The 26,059-nt window shown below is 39.0% G+C and overlaps 1 protein-coding gene across 6 annotated transcripts in view; it reads right to left on the minus strand.

Moving 5' to 3' along the window:
• ASTN1 (astrotactin 1) overlaps window positions 1-24,057 on the minus strand; it is a 325,640-nt gene extending 301,583 nt beyond the window's left edge. For all 6 annotated transcript variants that reach the window (XM_077157091.1, XM_077157089.1, XM_077157088.1 and 3 more), the window contains exon 1: window positions 23,725-24,057. In XM_077157091.1, coding sequence (XP_077013206.1) covers window positions 23,725-24,007 — 283 coding nt within the window. In that variant the 5' untranslated portion in view covers window positions 24,008-24,057. The remainder of the gene's footprint in view (window positions 1-23,724) is intronic.
• Window positions 24,058-26,059: the final 2,002 nt, after the last annotated feature.

A 26,059-nucleotide genomic window follows, 5' to 3' on the forward strand; every position in this document is an offset into this window, starting at 1 on the left:
CATGTATGTCCAAAGCTCTGAAGAAAGTAACTAAAGAAAGGTACCTCTGAAAGTTTCTTTAAGCTCCATGATTCTGAGATTCTTAATCAACCACTTTCCCCTCCAGACCCACAGAAATTCCCCACAGGGTAGAAGTGGGGTGGGGGTGGTGTGAGCTAAACAAAGCAAATCTAACTGGGAGAGGTTGTTTTATGCATATAAAGCTCTGCACACCTCAGCAATCACTAGGTACACATTATAGCTCAGTAACGTAAACCAGCAAAGTAGAATGAGGACACAAGAAACCTTCACTCATTCATTTGTTCTTTCCTCCCTGCAGCAGGCACTGAGTATCAGCTATGCACTAGCAGTAGGCTCACAGTCTAGAAGCAGCAGCCATATAAACTGATATGTATGGGAAGTATTGTGTTCTGCATATAAAGCAAGTGCTACAATATTCACATCAAAGACAATTCTCCCTGGGATATCAGTTTAGTTCCTAGTTTAGACGCCGTGCAAGCCAGAGCAGTATTCTCAAGCTTCTTGGCCTCAGAACTCCTTTTCACACTTAAAATTTATTATTGAGAACCCAAAAGAGTTTTTATTGACATGAGCTTTACCTATTAATGTTTACCACATTTGAAATCAGAACGGAGAAATGTTTTCAGTACGTATTAATCCATATGAAATAATAAAAACTCCATTGCATGTAAACATAAACAACATATTTCATAATATAAGTACATTTTCTAAAATGAAATTTAAAAGTAAGAAGAGTAGTATTGTCTTACATTTTTGCAAATCTGTTTTAATGTCTGGCTTAATAGAAGATGGCTGGATTCTCATCTCCGCTTCTGCATTCAATACACTGCAACAAATTATGTTGGTTGAAGTATACGAAGAAAATCCTGCCTCACTGATATGTGGTGGAAAGGGGGAACTATGTTAATAGCTATTTGAGACAATTGTGGATACTCTTCTTTGATACGACACCAAAATTCAAGTATTGATTTATTAAAGGTGAGTGGCAATGAAGAAACCAAAATTATATGTTGAAAATTTTGTACACTCTTCATTAAAATCCAATGTCCAGGGATGTGAGGGTAGTTCAGTGGTAGAATTCTCACCTGCCATGCAGGAGACCCAGGTTCCATTCCTGGCCCGTGCACTTCCCAAAAACAAACAAACAACAAACAAAGAAAGTAAAAGCAAACAAATAAAAACAATTCAACAAATGGTGCTGCAATAACAGGATACTCACATGGAAAAAAAACGAAATGTAACCCCGGTCATACAGCATACGAAAAAAAAAAAATCCAACGTCCATTTTGAAATATGAATGTACTTTTTTTACCCATGATGATTTTGAAGCATCATGCATTGGTCATTTGGAAAATATTGATTGGTTCATGGAATTAAAATACAGTTCTTCCAAATGTTGGCACATTCTATTATACCATTTCAAAATCTCGCATTCATTGATAGCATTACTGAGCTCATCAGATAATTCTTAAAGTATTGGAAAACTGTCAGTTTCACTGTGAGAGATATAAGTCTTTTTAAAATGTCTAATTTTTCTCTTAAAAATTTTAATTTTATTATTGGCAACAAATGCTATCAGTTGTTTTCCAGGCTCATCTTGTTCATTTTCAAGAAAATGGCCAAAACCCCAAATCTGAATGCCATAGTTCTATGATCAGTTTTTCTTTCAAGTAAAAATGATGTCACAGGACAAATCTGGAAAGTTCAGCTTGCAATTCAAACAACTGTGCTTCAGTTTGCATTAGAAGTATTTTAGTTCTTTATTTATCTGCAACTCAGAAAATTAAGATGGCTTGTACATGAGGATCAATATTTGATGAGTTGATAATTTGCACTCCTTCCTCAAGGACATCCTTAAGTGAAATTGGTTTAAAAAACAAATCACTATGGGTATGGTGAAAAGTACAGTGTCTGCTAATACAGTTTGGTGGCACTATATTTCTGCTAATGCACCTGCAGACCTACCCACCGCTGCTTTTGCACCATCCATGCAAAAATTAACTCCATGAAAAAGAAAAATGGCATCTTTCTAGCAAAATGGAAATAGTTTTCCCTTCACAGAACCCCTTAAGAGTCTCAAGGACCCGTGGGGAAGTCTGTGGATTACTTTGAGAATGACAGAAATAGACTTGAAGACTCCTTAGAAGTTAGCCCACTAATGTTCAGTGGAACTAAGCTCACCATGTATTCACTAAATATGTACTCTGCTGAGCAAGCATCACGTTCGAAGCCGGGTGTGGTGAGTTGATTAAGAAACTCTCCGTCTTTCACGGGCTGGGAAAATGGGGACAAAGATCATTTTAAATGGCAGAGAATTATATTACTAAGGGAGTATTATGGAGTGCTATGAGGATACAGGCAAGCAAGAGGCCCTCAGAAGTTTCCTACGTGGAAATAGTACCAGAGATGTACATTGAAGGATGAAAGGAATGAGTAGAACAAAAAAAATTAAAGAGGAAATGAGATTCCAGTATTTCTGAAGTAGGAAGTGGAGGTGAGGTGTTTTTTTTTTTTTTAATAACTTTGAGATTGTCTTATCACCTTACTTCTCCACTTGTGGTCTGGGGGGGGTTGACCTCAGCTGATTAGTTAAAGTTAACCAGTTACTTCATCTCTCCTGACAGAGACTGACTCAGGGATGTGCAGGTTTGCCAATTCAGGCCGAAGAGAAGAAAAAATGGCTTGTTAAGAGGATGCTGAGAGAAAATTGTCTCTTTTCTCAAATGAAACAGCTCTCAGAAGCAATCCTGACTATTGCTTTGTATATTTCACACATGGATGTATAGCCTGAAACTGCAGCAGCTGTCTTACTGCCAGCTCAAGGAAGCAGCCCACAAGCAGAGGGGGGCAAAACGATGAGAATTGCAGAGACATGCAGTTGGAGCCTGATAAAGCCAAGCCTGACTACCACTTTCACTTTCCTGAGCCTAGGAATTCCTGTGATTATTTACATCAGTTCAGGTTGAGTTTCAACTTACTCACAATGGAAACGTTCCAACACAATATGAAGTCAAGTTGAGATGATACTAGAGAGGCAAGAACCATATCATGGAGTACTTTCCATGCCTTTCCAAATATCAGGGATTGAATCATGCCCCTAAGAAGACATGTTCAAGTCTGAATCCCATTTCTGTGGGTATGATCATATTTATATATGTAGAATCTTTGAATATGTTAGTATTAGCTATGGTGTGGCCACATCTAATCGGAGTGAGCTTTAATTCATGTGACAGGAGGCTTTATAAAAAGAGGAAATTTGGATGAAGTCACTAGAAGCCAGAAGTCAGAAAGACCCAGAGAGAAGAAATAACCATGGAAAGGGGGGCCCACCATTATCAGAATGCTACTGACCCTGGGAGAAAGCCTGGCCTGGCCAATGTTTTGATTTTGGACATCTAACCTTCAAAATCATGAGACTGTAAATGCTTTGCTGTTTGAGCCACCCGGCATGGTCTTTATTCTAACAGCCTGAGGTACTAAGACACCCAGGATCCTGGGCGCTCCCCTACAGGCTCTGAGGGCCAATAGAGCTTATAAAACTAAGAAATAACTAGGGCTCTGAAGGTGCCATCAATGAATTTGGGGCTGACTCCTTTTACTTTTATGCCCCAGCCACAAGGACCTTCTTTTAGTTTGATGAGATTCTTGCCTACCTTAAAGAGATTGTGGTATTAATTAGGAAGAGGAGGAGACAATTTCAAGAAGGATCAATAGTGACAAAGTAGAAGGCCATTAAGATGAAGAAAAAAGAGTGATCCTTGAATTTAACATTAGGAGGTCACTGGTGACCTCGGTCTAATGTTGCCAACGGGATTGTAGTTGCTGTTATGAAGAGCAGGAGATTGATCAGGTACTAACTAAGAGAGTACACAAGCAAATGGACTTTTTTTTTTTTTTTACATGGGCAGGCACCAGGAATCGAACCCGGGTCTCTGACATGGCAGGTGAGAACTCTGCCTGCTTGAGCCACTGTGGCCCACCCCATATTGTTTTTTAAGACAGGAGAATACCAGAGTATATTTTTAGGCTGAAGAGAGGGATTTAGGAAAAAGATCATGAAAAAAGAAAGTAAAGATCTAGGAAGAGAGGAAGGATAGGTACAGTGACATCTTAGAGGAGACAGAAGCTTGGTTGCATGAGGACAAGATTGTTTCTTTCTTATTTCTTATTCCAGAGCTTAGTCACAGTTAGAACTTAGCAGCTGCTTAAAAAGTACTGGAAATTGGAGGTGAAAAGTAAGAATGGATACTGAAATAGGTCTTCAAGTTTGCGGTTTGAATATTAGGTAATTTATGCATGATAGCATCCATTTCCTAGATAAATTATTAGGTGAGATCTTATGCTAGTGAAGAAGACATGAGAATTAAGCTGGGACCTTATCTTTTACTAAAGATTTGAAATAGTCACTTAGGGAAAGCAGAGGAAAAGTTGAGCAAGGACAATAAAAAATTAATAAGCAATTTTGAGGACCAAACTGAAATTAGAAACCAGAATCCACACAATCAGGAGAATTTATACATAGATCTCAGCATTCAGTCTGGGGGTGAAAGCAAAAAGCATGTGGATTTGGGGGAATTGACCAAGATCTTGACTTTTGACTGAGAGATTCTATATAGTAATAAGTAATGAACTTGAGGATGCCAATAAAAAAGTAGTTCAGGAAAAGGAAGAGATGCCAGAAGCATTCTAACAGACATGGAGGAAATAAAAGGATCAATGAAATGGTCAACTACAAAGGATCAAATATCAGGCAGAGTGAATAGGAGAACCTGAAAGAGCTGGAAAGAGGAAACTGTGGTATGACCAGTTTCAGAATTGGAGAATTTAAAAGATGAGAGGGTGTGACCCTAGTTATTGGTGACTAAAATGGAGTTTTGAAGGTCAGTAGACTTGTGGGGGTTAATGAACTATAAAATAGGAAGTTGGATGTAGTTTCTATATCAGGAATTGGCATACTATGGCCTGTTGGTCAGTTGCCTATATTTGTAAATAAGCTTTTAATAGAACACAGATGCGCCCATTCACTTATACATTGTCTATGGTCATTATTGTTACAAGGGCAGAGTTGAGTAGTTGCAATACAGACCATATGGCCTGCAAATTACCGGGGCCCTTTAAGAAAAAGCTTGTTGACACTGGTTTACATGGTTAATGAAATGTAAAGGCAGGAGATGGGGTACGGAGAAAATCCGAAGGGCAGTGTGCCAAGCATATTGGGAAGCAGCCTGGAAGTTGATAAATGGATGCAACTAGGAGAGGTGAAAGGTAGTAAAACTGATGATATATAGTTCAAAAAAAAAAGGGCAATGTTTTCTGGCAGCAGAGTGGTCTTATATGAATCTAGAAGAATGGTTCTTAACATTTTTAGAGCCGTGAATCCGTGGCAGAACTGTTATTTTTCCAATACCATCTATTCTCTCTTTATACTAATAAAATCTATGTTGCACACATGGTCACCCAATTAACACTGCATTCCCAGCATTTTTTGCTGTGACTTTGGCCATGTAAAAAAGTCTCACCAATGGCATGGGAGTGGAAAAGATGTGTGCAACTTTTGCCTCAGTTGCTTAAATAAGTGTTGCCTTGACATCTGCCCTTCCCCTTCCTGGGAGCTAAAACACACTTGCTGGTTAATCTGCTTTCACCATGCAGAAGAGGATAACGACACAGAGGATGACAGAGCAACAAGGTGGATATCTGAACAACTGAATGGAGTGGAGCTGCTCTGCCAAAAGGTACCTCTGAACTGTCACTTGAGGAAGAATAAATGTTTCTTCTTTAAATCACTTTTTTGAGGTTCCAGAAGGTTAATCTCGATACCATTAACAGGACTCATTTTAAAAGTCTGTTTTAACCTGCAGAACCTCTTTCCAGGAAATTGCACTTACACATAAAGTTTTACATTCAGTGGACCCTGGAATCCACACATGGTTCCAAGGCTCAGAACACCTGGGACCTAAGGAGCAGTGGAGAAAAAAAGGAATGGCCTCCCTCCCTTGTGCTTGGAGAACATTTTGAGAAAGTGGGCAGAGGGAACTTTCCAATAAAGTAGTCTGGTGCACCATTGCACCCTCTCAGACTATGGCCATGATTGGGGCTAGACTGTAAAGAACATACAGAGACTATCAGGAAGGACAGAAGTGGGAGGTTTGGAAAAGAGAATTAGGTCAAGGTACAGGATGAGATTATAATGGAGAAAAATGAGAAAAAGAGAATTTTTGTTCTCAGAAGTCATCTTTGGGAGAAAAGTAGATGTCCAAGAGAGAACAGAAAATGTGAAGCCAGGACTCAGCACCCCTGCAGCTGACTAGACTTGTATTGCACAATTCCGGGCAATACCATAGGCACAAAGATTTCACTGGGGATAGTGCCTCCTGGAGGTATGTTGTGTGATTAACTCATCGTCAGTATTTCCTTACTACTTAGAATTACAAAAGCCACCTAGAAACTGCACAGGTCAAAAAATTTCACTGAGCACTACTGTGTACTCTACTAGTGTACACTACTAGTGCTCCCTCATGCAAAGATCACCAACCTTTGCAGGGGTAAAATTCAGATGACACTGAAATATTTCTATACTGCACATTCTTTCACCCAAATTGGTCTTTACCCTTTCTACTTTCTGCATCCTTCTGGAACAAAGAGACCTTTAAAAAGTGATTTAAAGGAGAAAAGTTTATCCTCCCTCATTTTGTTACATAGCGAAAATCTACTTTCAAGATGAAACTCAAAATTTCTCCCTAAAACCCAAATCCTCCCTTACTGCCAGGCAAAATTCCACCACTCTTTGAGTCTATACTTAGAACACTTCCTCTGGAAAGAACCCCTTACTACCTTATCTGGCATAGGTGTCCATTGTTGTACTCCCTAAAGTAAGGTATTCTTAATTCAGTCATTATGCTCACCATATTGTATTGCACAGTGACAAAGATAATAGACCCTACAGATAATATCGCTGCTATTTAAATTGTTCTTGATGCAAAATATTCTTACTAAAATGTTGGAAAAGAGAATCCAACAGCATATTAAAGGAATAAATCATCATGACCAAGCGAGAGTTGTTCCAGAAACTCAAAGATGGTCCAACATGAAGAAATCTATTTATATAATCCATCCTTTTTATAACTATAAGAAAAGAATCATATAGATACTGAAAAGGCATTTTAAAATCAGCAACCATCCTTGATAAGGAAAGAAACTACTCAATTCCTCCTTAGCAGATAATTTTTTATCCATATTAATCCAAAAGCCATGCTTAATGACAACAAATCAGTGGTCTTCCTACTAATGTCAGTGACAAGAGAGGGGGCATGCACAGTATCACATTATTATTTGACATTGTACTAGAGGTAGTAGCCAAAGTAACTAGACAAGAGAAATTAATTAGAGGCATGAAATTGGAGAAGTAGATATAAAATTATCACTATTTGCATATAATATGTCTGTATACTTAAAATATTTAAGAGAATCAACTGAAACATTCCTAGAGATAGAAAATCCAGTAGGGTAGTGGTGATTGAAAATTGACACAGATATCAATAGCTTTCATATATACAAACTGTAACAATTTAAAATATATAGTAGAAGAAAACATCCCTTTTACAAAAGCACAAGATAAAATATGTAGGAGTAGATGTAGTAAGAAATCTGTAATAGCTAATCAAAAAAATCTAAAACTTTAAAACCCTACTAAAAGAAGACAAGACAAATTGGACAAAAACAGATATACGAAGTTCTTAAAAAACTCAACATCAGGAAGACCTTATTTCCTTAGTTAATTTAAAAATTTAACAAGTTTTCCAAGAAAATGCCACTGGTTTTATTCGTCTTCTTTTGTTATTGTTTTTAGAACTAGACGAACTGATTCGAAAGTACACATGGAAAAAAGAACTAGGAGAACTCTGAGAAAGAATATCAGTTAAAGGTGACTAGCTCACCTCATATTAAAACATACTACAGAGCCCCAATAATAAAACAATATGGGATAAGCTCATGAATAGGCAGACATAGCAATGGGCAGAAGTGCTGAAACAAATCTAAATATATTAAACAATTTAGTATATAATAAAAGTGGCACCTCAAATCAGAGGAGAAACAATAAGCTGTTTAATAAACATCACTGAGGCATCTGCATTGACATCTGGAGGGCTACAGTTGATATTTCATACAATACATCTGGATAAAGTTGTATCCCATACTGTATACCACAACAGATTCATGATATGTAAAATATTTCAACGTAAAGAATAAAGCCATCAGTATTAGAAGAAAAATTGATAACCCCTTCAAACTCTCATCATCTTAAAGTGAGGAAGATCTCCCCAACCTGAGACTTTAGGAGTTAAAGCCATAAAAGAAATTATTAATAACTTCAATTATATAAAATGTAAAAGCTTCAGGGAAACCAAAACAAAACCCAATTCATCTACAAAGTCAAAAGGTACACAACAGTCAGTGAAAAATTTATTTGCAACACATATTATGGTCAGAGACAATCTTCGTAGTACCTAAAATGCTCTTAGAATTGCCAAACGACATGACACCTAGATATCACTTCTCATGTCATGGGTTGATAAGTATTAGAGTGCTGAATAATGCCAAGTGTTGGTGGGAGAGTGGGGATATAGGAACTTGCAAGCAGTTTCACAGATTTAGCCAAAGTACGTATACATCATCTTCATGCACCAGCAATTCTGTTCCTGTTTATATATCCCAGAGAAATTTTCACAAAAGTCCCTGAGGAACCATACACAAAGATGATAATTGCAGCATTATTTGTAATGCTGGGGTGCTGGAGGCAACCCAGGTGCCCCTCACAGAGGAGAAGACCGGTGGCTGCCAGTCGTGGAACACCCTGCAACAGTCAAAATACGTGGGCTCGACTTGGACTGCCCAATGAACTTTTCTGCAAGGAAATCTCCCATAACTACACTGTTTAACACAGTAGCCACAGGAGGCTGTTCAAATGTAAATAACTAATGGATTTAACAGATGAATATGTATGCTGAATCACTACATTGATATCTCTTTTAGTCTCCAGTATTTTAGAGCAGCTTGAAGTAAAGACCTAAAATTGCAAAATTGTAACCCATGTCAAAGTCTGAAATATGTTCTCAACTAATTGTGGTGCTGTGCTTTGCAATTTATAGCTTTTTTTGTATATGTGTTATTTTTCACAAAAAAGAAGGAAAAAAAGTCGATTTTTGATGATAAGAAAATATTTAAGCCCTCTAGCCTCTTATATTCTGGAGTAGCTAGAAGGAAAAATCTGAGAGGATCGTATGGTAGCCCATGACAAACTCTGGGATCTGTCCTATAACTACTTGTTGAAGAGTGCTTTGAAAACTGTTGCTTTTTTATTTCTTTGCTTTGTATATGTGTCATATTGTATCATAAAAAAAGTTTAAAAAAATGTAAATAAAATTTTTTTTAAATCAGATCCTCAGTTGTCCTAGCTACATTTCCCATGCTCCAGGGTCATATGTGATCAGGGGCTATTGTTCTGGCCACAGATGAATAGCATTGCCACGGTGGCTAAAAGCTGGACAGTGCTGGGCTACAGTCACACATGGTAATATCGGTGGATCTTAAAAGAAAATGCCGAGTGAAAAGAATAAAAATTGGAATGACATTATATCATATCATCAGTTACCTACACATATGTGAACACAAAATGATGATTCACATTTTGCAAGAACACATATAAGAAAAAAAGATCTACATTAGACAAATTAGAACGTTTATCTCTGGAGAAGGACGGGTGGGAATGGAAAAAAGGGATAAGACAAAACAAGCATTCAAAAAAAGCGAATCACTGGGAGGAGGGGACTTTAGTAGACCCATGATATGATGTGTTGTGTATCATTAAGAAATGTGATTAACTTAAACTTCTGCACATTGAGATTTAAAAAAAAAAAAGAAAGCATGCAAAAACTTGTATGCTAATGTTTATTGTAACTTTATTCTTATTTTCTAAAAACTGGAAGCACAAACATGCCCTTCTATAGGTGAGTGCATAAACAAACCATGGTACATCCTTACAACGGAATATCATTCAGCAATAAAATGAAATGAGCTATCAAGCCATGAAAAGAAAAGACATGGATGAATCTAAATGCATAATGCTAAGTGAGAAAAGCCAGTCTGAAGAGGCTATATAATATATGATTTCAATTATACGACATTCTGGAAAAGGTAAAACTATAGTTAAAATAAGAAATGCAAGGGGTTCGGTGGGAGGGAGGAGAGGGTTGAATAGGTGAAGGACGGGATTTGCCAAGGCAGTGAAACTATTCTGTGCAATACTGTAATTGTGGTTATATATCACTATACATTTGTTACAATGCATAGAACTTCACAGTATCAAGAACAAACATTAATGCATTCAATTTATTTTTTTTTAAGGTCAGTTAGCAGGTCATGGGATTCCAGGACATAATGAAAAAACTGACCAAACACTAGTGTATCATACACGTATGAAGCAATCTCAGCAAAGGAAGTGAGGAAAAATGTTCTGATCTAAGCAACTTTGGAAATGAGTGGAGTTCATAAGGGAAAAGGCAAAATAAACTGTACATACGCACTTTGCTCCAAAAGATAAAGTCATTCCCCCTGGGGGGGGGGGGGTATGGGTAACAATGTTGATACTGCCATACTTGTATACTAGAACTGAACAATTAAATAACTGGATAGCAGATGCTGGGAGCCCATTTTCTCACTGGTGGAGTGGGAGTTTACAGATAAGCAAGGGTAGGTGGCTAGGATGATCCATATGGTAATGCATTAGAGCTGAAGATATCAGTATTCACTTCTGTTTAGCTTAATACAGATACAGATGGTTAGATGTAGAAATATTTATAGATATGTGTATACATACAAGCTAGTATGCACACATACATTTCCTTGAGGGGTTAGCTGAGAGGGTCTAGAAGCAACACTCCAAGAACACACCCAATGCTCTGATCTTGGTTTCTAACAGCATTCTCCAATAAAAAAGAACCAGAGCTCTTTGGAGAAACAATTGATTCTAGGATTGGGGCAGGAAATATCTGAGACAATCCTGGACCATCTTGTAGTGACAGAAAGTAAAGAAATGCTCAAAAAAGGCAAAACAAAAACCCACACTGATGGGAGTATATATGACTGAGGGACACAAAGACCACCTTAAAGAACTCCCAGTTGTCCAAGATGGAACACTTTGACCATCAAAATCAATAAAATAGTATTGGATTATAATCAAAGGTATCAAATAAATACCCATGGGTCCACACTGCTATAAATGATTGAATAAATAAATGACTATGGGATGAGAGACAATTCTTCCATGCAGAAGACTTCAAAATAATTTATGTAGATGCTCCACCCTCAAGGAGGTAGAACATAATTCCACACTCCTTAAGTATAGGCTACACACAGTGACTTCTTTCCGAAGGGCAGAGTATGGAAAGGGTGAAGGGGAAGTAACTTTCCAGTGGAAAAACCTGACAAATACTATCTTAGACTGGTAATCAAGGTCAAAATTAACAGTGATAATGCATGGTAACAAAGTATTCTTGAGATGATATGATGAAAATGGCACTTTATCTCTATGCTCTTTCTCCCCTAAATGCATATCCCCAGTCTAATCGTAAGTAAAATATCAGATAAATCCCAAGTGAAGGACATTCTACAAAATGCCTGACCAGTAGGCATCAAATCCGTCAGGGTCATCAAAGCAAGGAAAGTCAAGGCAACCATCACAAACAAGCCGAGCCTCACGAGACATGACAACTACATTTAACACAGAATCCTGGAACAGAAAAAGCCATTCGGTAAAAGCCAAGGAAATCTGAATAAAGTATGAAATACAGTCAATAATAATGTATCCACATTGGCTCTTTAATTGTGACAAATGTACTATACTAATGTAAGGTGTTACAACAGGAGAAATTGTGTGTGGTATGTATGGTAACTCTGTAGTATCTTTACCATTTTTTTCTGTAAATCTAAAGCTGATCTAAAATAAGTTGTGTGCAAAAATGGAAGACTGCCGGAATCTTTGAAGTTCCTTTTGTTTCTCTTTTCCTTCTCATTATCTTTCCTCCTCCCCAGAGGAAACTCCCAACCCTCCCATCCTTTATTTTGTCTTTATTTTTTTTTTTTTGTCTCTTTGCTTTTTGTAAAATTCTTGCCACATCTGTATATATCATTAAATAATACATTGTCATTTTGAATTTTATATAAATGGAATTGTAATCTATGAATTTTTCTGCTGGTTGCTTACTTTCACTTAGCATTATATCTGTGAGATTTACCCAAGTTGGCATATATAACTATAACTCATTTGTTTTCATGACTAAATAATATTCCATTGGATGAATGTACTACATTGTATACTTCTAACCTCCTATTAATGGGCATTGGGATGTTTCCAAGGTTTTGCTGTTAGCAACAATGTTGCTATAAATATTCTTGTGTACACACAGAGATTTCCACACGCAGAAGTGGAAATGCTGAGTCAAAGGGATGCATATTTTCAACTGTACTATATATTGAGAAATTGTCTTATAAAAGTGGTCATGTCAATTTTAGACAACCATCAACAATTTAATCTTTTTCAAATTTGGTTCCTTGGAAACCTAGAGACCATAAAGCTTCTTTGGTTGTTTTCAAAATTTAAAATCGCATGTGCTTAGAAAGTGAAATCACATACAATTATTACTATTTCATATTTGTAACAAAAATGATGATAGACGCCAAATTGTAGTACATTAGAAATTGCCAAAGGCTTTAACTCCCCATGTGAGATTAACTTGCTCAAAATAGAGCTTTTCCTGCCATCTGTGTATGTATATTTGAACTTTGTACATAGCGAAGAAATAAAGACTTGGCATGTCCATACAGAAAGAGTGCCAAGTTCTGTTCTCGTAAACTGGCCCTTAATCTGAGAAGCTACTAGCCGTTTAGATTTAATTACATTCCTAAAGAAAAATTATATGTATGGTTCATAACACAAGACTTCAATTTTGCTTCCAAACATAAATAAAGAAATTAAGCTTCTATTTTATGTTTCTTTCAAAACTTCAATGACTTGAATTCAAGCCATATCAATATATCTAGAAGTACATTTGAAGTGTTGCAAAATTCATCATTCTTGCATTAAAAATTCCTTTGATGTAAAAAATCTGCTTTTCTGTAGAGAAGCAGTAAATAATAACTCCTTCAATACTATAAATTAGTATATTCTGCTAGTATGAGTTATATAAAATTGCTGAAGACCCACCTTAAGATTGCTAGCATTCATCTCGCCTTGGTTGGAGCTGATACTGGATACAAATGTGTTTACTGTTATGCAAGAGCAAATGGAAGGAAAAGAAACAGATTTTAAGGTTTCTTTTCAAATGGGGGAGGCTGGGAGTGACATGTAAAAAGAACTTAGGGATGCGTGAGTATCTGAATTGCTTCCAGGTAGGCCAAAGCATACTCTTAAGAAGAAAATTATGTCCAACATTACATTTTGAAGCCAATTGAAAAGCTCAGAGACAACTGGTCAAGTAGCCCCAGTGGGGAACTCTGACAGTGAATTCTAAACAGATCACCTAATACGAAGGCCACTCGCCTCTGACACAGGGTCTAAACCGGATGGCTCCATTTACAGTGGCGCTTTCCTGTAGACTCCCAGTTTACCTGTCTGTAGGGTCTGTTTCAGAAAGGCACTGGACATGTTTTCCTCATAGCCACATATCCTCCTGGTTCATCATTACTGTAGGAGCCATAACGCAACACGGGAACTCAAAAGCATGGACACCCAAAGCTGGAAACTACCAAGAATTCCTAAATTATGCTTATTTCACCTTGGTAAATATTTCTTGATGAACTTCATCCTCTTATGCATTAAGGCTTATGTGAAAAAACATGCAATTGGCAAAGATATTCATAGGTATTTACATGGAAAGCATAAAGGACTACTACTGCAGATGAGCTGGGTAATGTACTTTCCCTTTTCTAACCATTGCCAGGGTTCCTTTTATCCAACCAGGAAAAAACTGATTTTGAAAAAGTTTAAGGCATGTAAAATAGTAGCTGGAGGACTGTGAGAAGATGGCAGAGTAGGGAATTCCAGGACTTAGCCCTTCCACCAAAACGACTATTTTAAACAGGCAGAAACTGTCTGAAACAACTAGTGTGAGGCTCCAGAGTCTAGAAGAACACTGCATAGCACCAACGGAAGAGTAAAACGGGGAGGCTGGTATCAATTACAATAAAGAATAGTAAATTGCTCTTACCAGCACAGCAGCTATGGGTGTCCATCCTCTACTCTCGTGGCAGGGCATTTAGGGATCCAGCCTTGGTTAGCTTTGCTGGTGACAGAAAATCATCTTCCCCAAGAACAAGAGTTGGCACAGCTGATCACTGATAACAGTTTTAGATGAGCAAATTCAGATCCCTGAGGAACCAGCTGTTGTTTCAACCTGCCCCGGACAGGGCGGTGGTGATGGAGATTGTGAGGCGGTGGGCTTCCTCAGGGTTGCAGGGGACAGACAACTAAAGGCTGCACTTGCCTGGCAGGTTAGAAAAGCTTCTCTTTGGGGAATCATCAGAGAAGCTCTTGCGTCCTTCTTGACCGTCTCCCCAGGATACCCTGGAGGTGGTCTGCGCCCCTTTCGGGGGTCCCTGTCCTGTATTGGCTGGAACAAATGGACTTGGGACAGTCCTCTCCTCTGTGCCTCTTCCCTAAACTTGCCCTCCAGGCAAAACCAGCTTGAGACAATGAAAGGAGGGTAAAAAACTGTAGAGGTGGACAGTCTGGGACTGCTGGCTTCTAAATCGGGAGATAGAGATCTGTCTCGTGGGAAACAGAGAGGACAACAAAACTTCTGGAAACAGGGGAGCTCCAAAACCACAAACAAACAAAAGCCCACAACAAGACAGAAACCCAGAAAGAGAGGGGAAATCCTGCACCCTGCATTTGTCTTGAGCAGATCTTCCTGATAGAAGGGCTAGAGCTAAAAAAAAAAAAATCTCTGTCTATCTTCAGCTGATTACAAAGCAAAGGAACAGACATCTCAAGGAATAAATCCAAGAACTAACATATTAAAATGTACAGTGTGCAACAAAAGAGTACGAGACCCAGAAACAGTAAATTATGGCTGTAATTGTAACTGTAAAAAAAAAAAAAATTTTGTTTTATGGATAAAAATCCAGAAAACACCAGTGAAAAAAGCCTTTAAAAAATAATTTAAAAATGCTCAAGGAGTGGGGCGCAAGGGTAGTTCAGTGGTAGAATTCTCGCCTGCCATGTGGGAGACCTGGGTTTGATTCCTGGCCCATGCACTTCCCCAAAACAAAAACAACAAAACAAACAAACATTCAACAAAAGGTGCTGCAAAAATGGGATACTTGGGTGGTACAATGGTGGCTCATTAGCAGAATTCTCACCTGCCTTGCCAGAGACCTAGGTTTGATTCCTGGTGCCTGCCCATGCAAAAAAAAGAAAAAAAAAGAGATACTCACGTGGAAAAAGAATGAAATGTGACCCCCACCATACAGCACAAGAAAAAAAAGTGCTCAAGGAGATGAAGGAAAACACAGAGAAAGAACTACATGGTATCAGGAAAAGAATGAACAACATGAAAGTCTCAGGAAAGAGACAAAAGTTTTAAAAAGGAACCAAACAGTACTACCGGAGCTGCAAACCACAATAACTGAAATGAAAAATGCCCTGGAGGATTTCAAGAGCAGATCAGGGCTGGAAGAAGAAAGAATCAGTGAACTTGATGACAGCACCCTTGAAATGAGTTAAGCTTTGGGAGTATAAGGAAAAAGAAATATTAAAAGACACCTCTGGTGCATCAATATGCATTCTCATATTCCCAGAAGGAGAAGAAAAAGAACAAGAGGCAGAAGGAATGGCCAGAGAAATAATGGCTGAGAACTTCCTAAGCTTAGCAAAAGAAGTGAATATGCACATCTGAGAAGCCCAGAGAACACCAAGTAGGAAAAACATGGCATCCTGTCATATATTGATCACACTGTCAAATGCAAAGGACAAATAGAGAGTTCTGAAAGCTGCAACAAAAAGCAGTATGTGACATACAAGGAAGTCCCAATGAGGTTGAGTGTTGATTTCTCCTCAGAATCACAAATACCAAGTAGGCAGTGAATTGAAATACCTAAAGTGCTGAACAAAAACAACTGCCAGGCAAGAATTTTATACAGCTGATGAGAGTTTCTTTAAAAAATGAAGGGGAGATTAAGACATTCTCAAATAAACAAAAACTGAGGGAATTCATCACCACTAGATCTGCCTTATAAGCAATGCTTCAGGGGGACTTTCAGCCTGAAAGAAAAGGATTTGGGGCAGTTTCCAAAGCAGCACAAAGAAACAAGGAATGGCAATAAAGGTAACCATTTAGGTAATTATAAACGCCAGGATTATTGTAGTGTATTCCTTAGTATTTAACTCCACTTCTTAGTTCCTCCATGTGCAAAAATGCAAATGCATAGAAAGGAATGATATAAGGGATAAAAGGTATGTGTTTTTTTTCTTTTTGGAGCAATGAAAATGTTCTAAAATTGATTGTGGTGATGAATGCACAACTCTATGATTATACTAAAAGCCATTGATTGTACAATTTGGATGAACTATAAGGTATGTGAATACATCTCAATAAAACTGCTTTAAAAAGTAAGGATAAATCTATGGTTTTGGATATAGAATATACAAAGATATAAATGGTAACATATACAAAAAAATGAGGGGGAAAATGGTTTAGAAAAAGTATATGTGCATGCTATTGAAATTAAGTTGCTATCAAACCAAATATGATTGGTATATATTTAGGATGTTAAATTTGAACCCCATGGTAACCACAAAATAGATGAAAAAATACATCCAGATAGAAATGAGAATGCATTCAATACAGTACAACACCCCAAAATATAAAATAAACATCAAGATGAGTATTAAAGGAACTGAGGGACAAAAGTGATATAAGACCTACGAAATGGCAGAAGAAAGTCCTATATTATCAGTAATGACTCTAAATGTAAGTAGATTAAACTGTTCAGTTAAAAGGCAGAGATTGGAAGAATGGATAAAAAAGCATGACCCAACTTTATGCCATCTGCTATAAACGCACCTTAAATTCCATGACACAAGTAGGTTGATGGTGAAAGGATGAAAAAAATATGCCATGCAAGTAGTAAGCGAAAGAGAGCAGACATGGTTCTAATAACATCAGGTAAAATAGATTTTAAGTCAAAAGCAGTTATGAGGGACAAAGATGGTCATTATATACTGATGAAGGGGGCAATTCAACAGAAAGATGTAATAATTATAAATACATATGTCCTTGATAGCATTGCCTCAAAATATATGAAGCAAATACTGACAATTTGAAGGGAGAAATTGATGGTTCTATGTTAACAGTAGGAGAGTTTAATACACCACTTCCAATAATGGATATAATATCTGGTCAGGAGATCAATATGCCAATTATCAAATGTATATGGCTAGAGCAGGCCACGGTGGCTCGGCAGGCACAGTTCTTGCCTGCCATGCCAGAAACCCAGGTTCGATTCCCAGTGCCTGCCTTTACAAAAAAGAAAAAAAAAACAAAGATATATATATATCTTATATATCTTTATATATATATATACATATATATATATGATGTGTTTTTTTATATATTAACAGTACTGTAATATATATATTGGATCCATATATATAGATGGATGTTTAGAGGACCCTGAATATCTAAAACCATCTTGAAAAAGAAGAATGAAGTTGGAGGATTCACACTTCCAACTTAAGATAGATAAGTTTTCAGAACTTATTACAAAGCCACATTAATCAAAATAGTATGGTAATAGCATAAGGACAGACATTTAGACCATTGGGATCAAATTGAGAGCTCAGAAATCAACCCTCACATTTATGGCCACTTGATTTTTTACAAGATGGCAAAGACCGCTCATTTGGAAAAGAACAGTCTCTTCAAGAAATAATGCTGGGCAAACTGGATCTCCATTTACAATAAAAGGAAAGAGGACCGCTAGCTCCTAATACACACGAAAATCAACTCAAAATGGATCAAAGATCTAAATATAAGAGCTAGAACTATTAAACTCCTAGAAGAGTACACAGGGAAGCATCTTAGGGACCTTATGGCAAGCAACGGTTTCTTAGAATTTATACCCCAAGCACAAGCAATAAAAGAAAAAATAGAGCATTGGGACCTTATCACAATTGTAAACTTTTATTCCTCAAAAAAATCATCACAAAAGTGAAACAACAACCTATATAAAGGGAGAACATATTTGGAACACACAAATCTTATAAAGATTTACTATTCAGTATATCTTTTTAAAATGCATCAACCTAACAACAAAAACAGAAACAACTCAATTAAAAAATGGGCAAAAGACTTGAATAGACACTTCTCCAAAGAAGATACACAAATGGCCAATAAGCATGCAAAAAGATGCTCAACATCATCAGCCACCAGAGAAATGAGAAATCAAAACTACAGTAAGATACCATTTTATACCCATTAGAATGAATGCTATTAAAAAAAACCACACAGAAAATAACAAGTGTTGGAGAAGATGTGGAGTAATAGGAACACTCATTCATTGCTGGTGGCAACGTCAAATGATGCAGCACTGTGGAAGACAGTTTTGAGATTCCTCAGAAAGCTAGGTATAGAACTACCATATGACCTAAAAATCCCGCTATTCATTATATACCCAAAGAATTGACTGCAGGGACTCAAACAGATATTTGCATACCAATGCTCATAGCTGGCACTATTCACAATAGCCAAAAGATGGAAGTAACCCTAATGCCCATCAACCAATGAATGGATAATAAAATGTAGTATATACATACAATGGAATATTATTCAGCTGTAAAAAGAAATGATGTGCCGACATATGCAACAATGTGGATGAAGCTTGAAGACATCATGTTGAATGAAATGAGCCAGACACAAAAGGACAGATACTGTATGATCCTCACTGACTGGAAACAATAAGAAAAAGCAAAATCACAGAGTTAGAATCCAGAATAAAGGTTGCCAGGGAATAGGGTGATGACAGGGAATAGGAAGTGAAGGCTTAAATTGTATGGAGTTCCTATTTGAATGATGGAAATATTTTGGAAAAGGATGATGTTGATGTTAGCACAACATTGTAAATGCAATTAACAGTACTATAATATCTGTCTGAATCTGATTAATAGGAGAAATGTTAAATTGTACATATGGTAATTGAATACATTTTTTTTTAATCTATAGAACAACACTACACAGTGAACACTTAATTAAACCATGGACTTTTATTTATAGAACAATTATAAAAATGTGCTATCAGCAATTGTAATAAATGTTGCACATCAACACAAGTTTTGGTGGTGGGGTGATGTATGAGAATCCTGCATTTTATATGATTGTTCTGTAACCCTACAAATTCTTTAATAAAGAAAAACATGTTTAAATGTATGCGCAAAAAAAAAGCTAGCTAAGAGAAAGCCTCAAATATCATACAGACCTGAGTTCAAGTGATGTATCCATCAATTGCTAGCTATGCAACACTGAATAAATCATTTAACCTCTCTGATTATCATTTTTCTCCCCTGTAGAAATAAATGGACGTCCAGAAGTTGACACCAAATCTGTCTTCAAAGCCTGTTCTTTTAGCCACCACAGTGGATTGCACTGATCACGTTAAACAGCACCTTGAATGTGGGGACTCACTACATCTCTGCAGGCTGACTGATTTATCTTCAGAAGTACCTTCTTCCATCAAAAGCCATGACGGCAAAAGCAAAATTCCAAGGCACAAAAGCAAATGTTGACACACAGAAAGGTTGCACAGCTAGGTCTGAAATAGGGATAGCCCATTCAAGCAACAATGAGACTGATGAAAATGTTCTGTTCACAATATGCAAAAATTGGAAGCCACATTTCAGGCTTTACACCTCACGCCAAAATCAAGCATGCCTCCAGAGCAGAAGTATCTTTGGTTTTGAAAGCAGAGATACAAAACGTTGGTTGAGATATGAACTTCAGTTGATTAATTAGGCAAAATTTTGCATCCTCCTGAGAAATAATAAGGCTTATGTACCTATATATTTTAATTAGAAATTACAGGTTTTTATGTGATAATTACAGAGTTTCAAAACACTACTGAAAGCAGGGTCTGGATTATCTGGCTTAGAGTAACCAGGTAGTACCCTGAGGAAGAAGGTCCGCCATAGAATAATTGGCATGGGTGGTAAGTTTGACGATCCAGAGTTAGCATGCCCTGACTAAAAGCAATCAATTTCAAAACATTTTAAATTTCACTGTAGCAAAAAAATACATTTTGCCATTTATAGCCCTTGAACCACCGGTTTGGAAATCCTACCTCAGAGAGGAGGAACCCCTGGGATTATTCTATGAAGCAAACCTGGCAAAGCTGATGGTCTCTGGGAGCCACATTTCATGGCTTTCTACATTGAATCAGCCCTCCTCCCCTCCACCCCACCTAGCTTAATCTAGCTCTCACACGTACTCCAAGTCCCTATTCTAAGTCAGGTCTGTCTCCATACTGCACTATACACGTGCCATTCGCATATTTATTCCCACCACTGTGACTTCACTCCTCTTTTTTTCTATGACCTCAAATGCCTCCACCCTTCCCAGGCCGAGCCAAATCTGATCTACCTTTAGTTTCACTCATTTGTATTTTTGAATGTGGGCATGTATGTGTTTAAACTCCCAGGGAGCACAGAAGTGGGGCAGACTGAGACCGCCTTGGGAGAGAAAGGAAGGCTCAGAGAGAGGTGACATGTGAACACGGTTAGGAAGGAAGAAAGAATGATCGCCAAGTAGAGAAAGGGAGAAGATCACTCTAGGCAGAGGGACTGGCATGTAGGAAGTCCTGAAAGGGCTCTGAAAGGCCATGGCAGGTTGGGGGATCAGTGAGTGCAGTGTGACTGCTTTAAGGGAGGACCAGAGCTTGGAGAAGTTGGCTGTGGTCAGTAAGGGAAGACCCTCATTTGCCTCATCGAAGTAGCACGACTTGACCCTGGAGGCAAAAGGGAGCCAAAGCTTCTCCACCCCTGCCCAAGGGAGTGACACAATCTGATTTTGGTCCAGGCCCCAGTCAAACCCATGCCTTCCATGGAGTGTCCTTTTATTCTACAAGCAGCTCCCTTCCTCAGCATTCTTATACCCAAGAATGTCCCTATCACTCAGATACTGATCTATAAGATACTCTTATAGAATCTCTGTCTGTTTCTACCGACTAGAGGGTAACTGAGGACAGGAGACTTTTCTTCTTTCAACTTCAGTATCCCAGTAGTGCCTAAGATTGCTGAGCAAACCAATGTTCAATTAATTCCCAAGACTGACTGATTCCAATTTTTCCAGGGAATGGATTAAGCAAACTAGGTTTCAGTTCTAAACCAGAATTACATACAACCCTTACTTTTAATCTTGAGCCACATGATCCAGAACCTTAAACGTTAAGTTCAAAAGCAACTACATTTCAGTCTACCCCCCATAAACTTAGAATTATCTCTCTTTCTGCCCAGCTGTGCCCCACTACCCAAGTTGAGATTCACTCCCAACCTCTCTCAGAATACTGGGCCAGAAGGGATAGGTACTAGCACATCTCTGGTTCTGAACAAACCCTGTTGACCTAGGGGTGGCAGCAGCAGGAATAAACAATGCATTTATTAATAAGTGCATCTGGCTTTGAAGCTAGAGAGAATATCTGTACCAGTGTGTAAATGCCAAGTTGCCGCAGGTTGCCATAGCAACCCTAACAGGGCACTGCAATGGTCAGCTTTGCAGAGGTGAAGAAAACCCATTCTTTAACATCTGGACTTTTGCACATCAGATCCACGTCAGCACTTCAAGGCTTTAGGTCCTATCTTTAGGACTCTACAAAAAAGGAAGTGGGATTTTAAATATCTGCAAGTCCAACCTCCCTTCCTTCATGTACAACACATGTCCTTTTGCACCCATAGTAAACACTCCATCTAGAGCCCAAAACCTATGGTCTAGAGCCCATAATACCCTATGTTCATTCCTATATACTTTGATGAACAACTTGTACTTGCACCTCAACATGACTTCAATTGCTATCCTCTGAATAACTCAGCAATTTACATTTTAATGAGCAGCATTTCTACCATGCTCCCATTCCCAGCCAGCCCCCACTATTATTTATTCTGTTGTTGGAATTTTTAATGCAAAGATAAATAATCCTATCAAGGGTGTAGGTTGGGTGTGATGGGTTCTACTAAGCTGCACTCCAAGAACTGGAAACCAACTTTTCCAAGGAACAGGCAATTTTTGATATTGCCATTCCACTGGAGTTGGGGAGGGGAGTTTACTTGTCCACTTCCTCAAGCTTTCAGTGTGAAGATATAGCAAGACGAAACAGCAAGAGGGAGATGTTAGAGAGCAGCCCATTTCCTCCGCATGGCCAGCAGGTAGCCATGTTCCTACAAAGCGAAGTCCAGTTGGTAGAGCATTAAGTAAATGGAGAAACTTCTTGAACATTTTTCCCCCGGACCTAGAGACTTATTTGTGGTTATCTTTGAATTCTCTTCCAGGCAGATTAAGAATCAGGCACGACATCATTGAAGATATGGGTTGCATGGTGGGCATGCACAGCAAGATGAGCGAGATGTGCACATGGAGAAGTGAGGGAAATTCTGGTAAGTGAGGTAAATCACATGCACCCATAGTGCTTTGCAAAATGCTGAAGCAAGACCACACTATCTTTGCAGCTTGGTGGTGAAAAAGAGGAGTGTATTGATCATAATGTAGGGGTTCTAGTACCTGAAGGGTTCTGTGGTCTAGGAAAATTGAAATGGGGATACTGCGATAGAGAGATGTATTAAAACAAAAGAAAGAGCCTCATACCCAGAGAGGTTATTCTGTATACAGGAATGCCTCTATCTGTCCTAGGTAGTGCTGGGAACAAAGAAGTTGTGAATATTAACTGACTACAGTTGGATGATTTCTTTATCCAAGGGATTTTGAGGTGGCACTGAGATATGGAGGTGGCTGAATGAGGTGGCTATATTTAAGCACGGAGGTAGGACTTCCCAGGATGAACACTAGGGGTAAAGGAAACTTGACTGCCCTGAACAGAGGCCAGAGAGGGTGTAACCTGGTGACAGACCAAAGGTTCCAAATGAGGAAAGACTAGAGTAAGCCAGTGCAACCAGGCCTCCAACTGCCTGGGAAAGTGGTGATGGGATGCCTGTTTTCTGATGCCCTCAAGAAATGCGATATGTAGGTCTGGATGTCCAGGGAGATAAGCAAAGACCTGAGAACATGTGGCCACGGAGGGGATAGAAGGGCTTATGGGAGTTGAGCTGGTAGCAGACAAGACTTGCTCTAAAGATGCGCTCCTGAATCGAAGCTGTGAGATTAAGTCTGGAGAAGGTTTCAGAGAGATTCAGTGCAACCTGTTCCTGTGGGGTAGGGCGGGTGAGGGGAGGCTGGGGGCCCAGCACGCAGGTCAGATTTTGGAAGTGAAGTGCACTGAGGCGCTACCCGGCAAGTGGGTGTGGAGAACCGGCCGGGAGTGGGGCGGGTCCAAGGAGGTAGAAGTGGGGGAAGGGAGGTCGCCGGTGTGTAGGTGTGTAGAGGCAGCCGGAGTGGGGGCGGGGGCGCCGGTCCAGCGTCTCCGGTCGCCTCGACCTCCCCCGGGACTCACCCAGCACAAAGTAGGGCAGCTCCGTATTCTCCAGGTCATCCACCACGACCATTTCTCCCGGGAAGTCGTTGCGCACCGAGAAGAGGAGCTTGGGCTCGGAGGCCGAGGGGCTGTGCATGATGCTCAGGTCGTTCTCGCGCAGGAAGGGCAGCGCCGACACCGTGATGCTTTTGAGCTTGCACTCCAGCTCCTTGGACGGATCCTCGTCGCCCGCCGCCGTGGCCAGCACAGCCACCGGCCCCCAGCAGCAGGCGAGCAGGGCGCAGAGCCCGGCTAAAGCCATCTTGAGCCCGGGCCGCCTTCCTCCCAGCGCTGCGATGGTGGGGGAGGAAGGGAAGCGAGCGGGGAGGGAGAGAGGGAGAGAGCGCGGGAGGCGGGGGAGGTTGGGGAGGGGATGTGAAGCCGGGAGACTCCTGGTCCACGGTCTGAGATGCCGCTGGCTGTGTGCTGGGCTTAAGCTCCGGTGCCAGGAGAGCCCGGGTTCTTTGTTTCGCGGAGCTGGTAATCTGGGGAAGGCAAAAGAAGGGGAAAAAGAAGGAAACGGGAAGCAAGGACGTCGGGAGGAAAGAGGAAGGGAGCTGAGGATTTTAGGGAATCAGGTCAACCCCCAGTTGGCTGGCAGGGTGCTGCCTTTCTCCTCCTTAGCATCCTCCAGCAGCAGGAGCACGCTCTTGGCTACTAATGACTCGAACGGCATTTTTTTTAAATCTGTCTTTGCCACGCAAAATCTCTCTCCCATCATCATTTAGATGGCTTGGGAAGGGCATACACACATGCACACACCTTAAAGGGGCTTCCTCAGAGCAGATGAAGGTGGGAATCTCTCCAGATGCAAATCCTGCCAGTGATTTTGTGGATGCTCAAACTGAACTGTGTATGTAGCTGGCCCATTCTTGTCCATTGTATAGCACTAATTGGATTTGTGTATTGGAGAGGGGAATGCTGAGAGAAATCACATGCATTTATGAATGAACTAATTTTGTGAAGTACTTAAAGGAAATATTTGATATATACATACAGATAGATGGATAGATAGAAATGCCAAAAAACAAACCAAAAAAAGAACAAAACCAACCCACTGCATACACTTAAACAGGAAATCAGAACTTTTGTTTGCAATTTCTCTCTGCCTTTTCACTTTATGTCGGTCATACATGATTATCTACAGTAACTAATAAGAAGATAATTGGAGAAAGGGAAAATTGACAAAGAGAAGTAGAGTTAGCACGAAGAAATGTTGAGCCATTAATTTTAGAGAATGCAGTAAATAGGACTGAACTGGGGAAAATGGAAAAGAATCTAAAGTTCCTAAGTACTCCTAACAAATGGGGGAAGTAATAAAAGAATATTATTGGATACGAACCAAGTCAATCCCAGCCTAATCAAGAGAAAAGAGGTTACATATTTGTCCTACAGCTTAAGTATCCTAAGGACTAACAATGACAATAAAAATCCTATATGAGATCAGTTTCCATTAGTGCTGGATTGTGTTGCCTAAAAAAAAAAAAATGGTGACAGTATGCAATGAACAGTGGTAGAAAAGTGATGTTTGTATGTTCTGTAATCTGATATGTAGCCAAGCTTTCTCATGCATGATAGCCAATAATTCATTTCAAAAGTGTGCTGCTTAATGCTGTTTTAAATACTGAATGCTCTAAAGATGCTACAAATATTTATTTCCCACCCTGTAGGAATTCAATGTACTACTCTTTCAAAGAGGACCCCTATTTTAAAAACAGTTTCATTCTCATTCTACCTAGCATCAATTTATTAGCATAAGTGAATGCCAATTTCACTTTAAAAAAAAAAAAGGACACCTGCCATATGTTTTACCAGGTTACTCTATTTGATGTATGAGAATAGAGAAAACAGGCCATGTTTAAGATAATGCTTAAGGGGTAAGAGGTCTGTTTACAGAATATATAGAGCAAAAATGTCTTATTCCAATTTGAATTTTTAAACCTGAGATATTTGAGAATTAATTCAAAGTTATATTACCTTGTAGCGTTCCAAACTATTGCAAAAAGATATATCAGTCAATGACCTTTCTTAAACTCATCCTCATCTTCATTGCTCCCTAGGAAATACTTAGCTAAAGATCCCATGAAACCCTTTTTCTAGTCTCCTTAGTATTAAAAACAAACAAATAAAAACAGTATTAAACTTAATTAGGCAAGGTTGTGTGTGGGTGTCAGAAAGAAACAGTCCTAGAATACCAGAAATGGTAGAGACCTACAAGATCATCTTTGGTTCAATCTTTTATTTAACAGATGAAACTGAGTTCGATGAAATACAGAGGTAATTCACCGAAGGTCAAGCTGCTAAGAAGAGATGG

This window comes from Tamandua tetradactyla, chromosome 4 (assembly GCF_023851605.1).
Source record: "Tamandua tetradactyla isolate mTamTet1 chromosome 4, mTamTet1.pri, whole genome shotgun sequence".
NCBI lineage: Eukaryota > Metazoa > Chordata > Mammalia > Pilosa > Myrmecophagidae > Tamandua > Tamandua tetradactyla.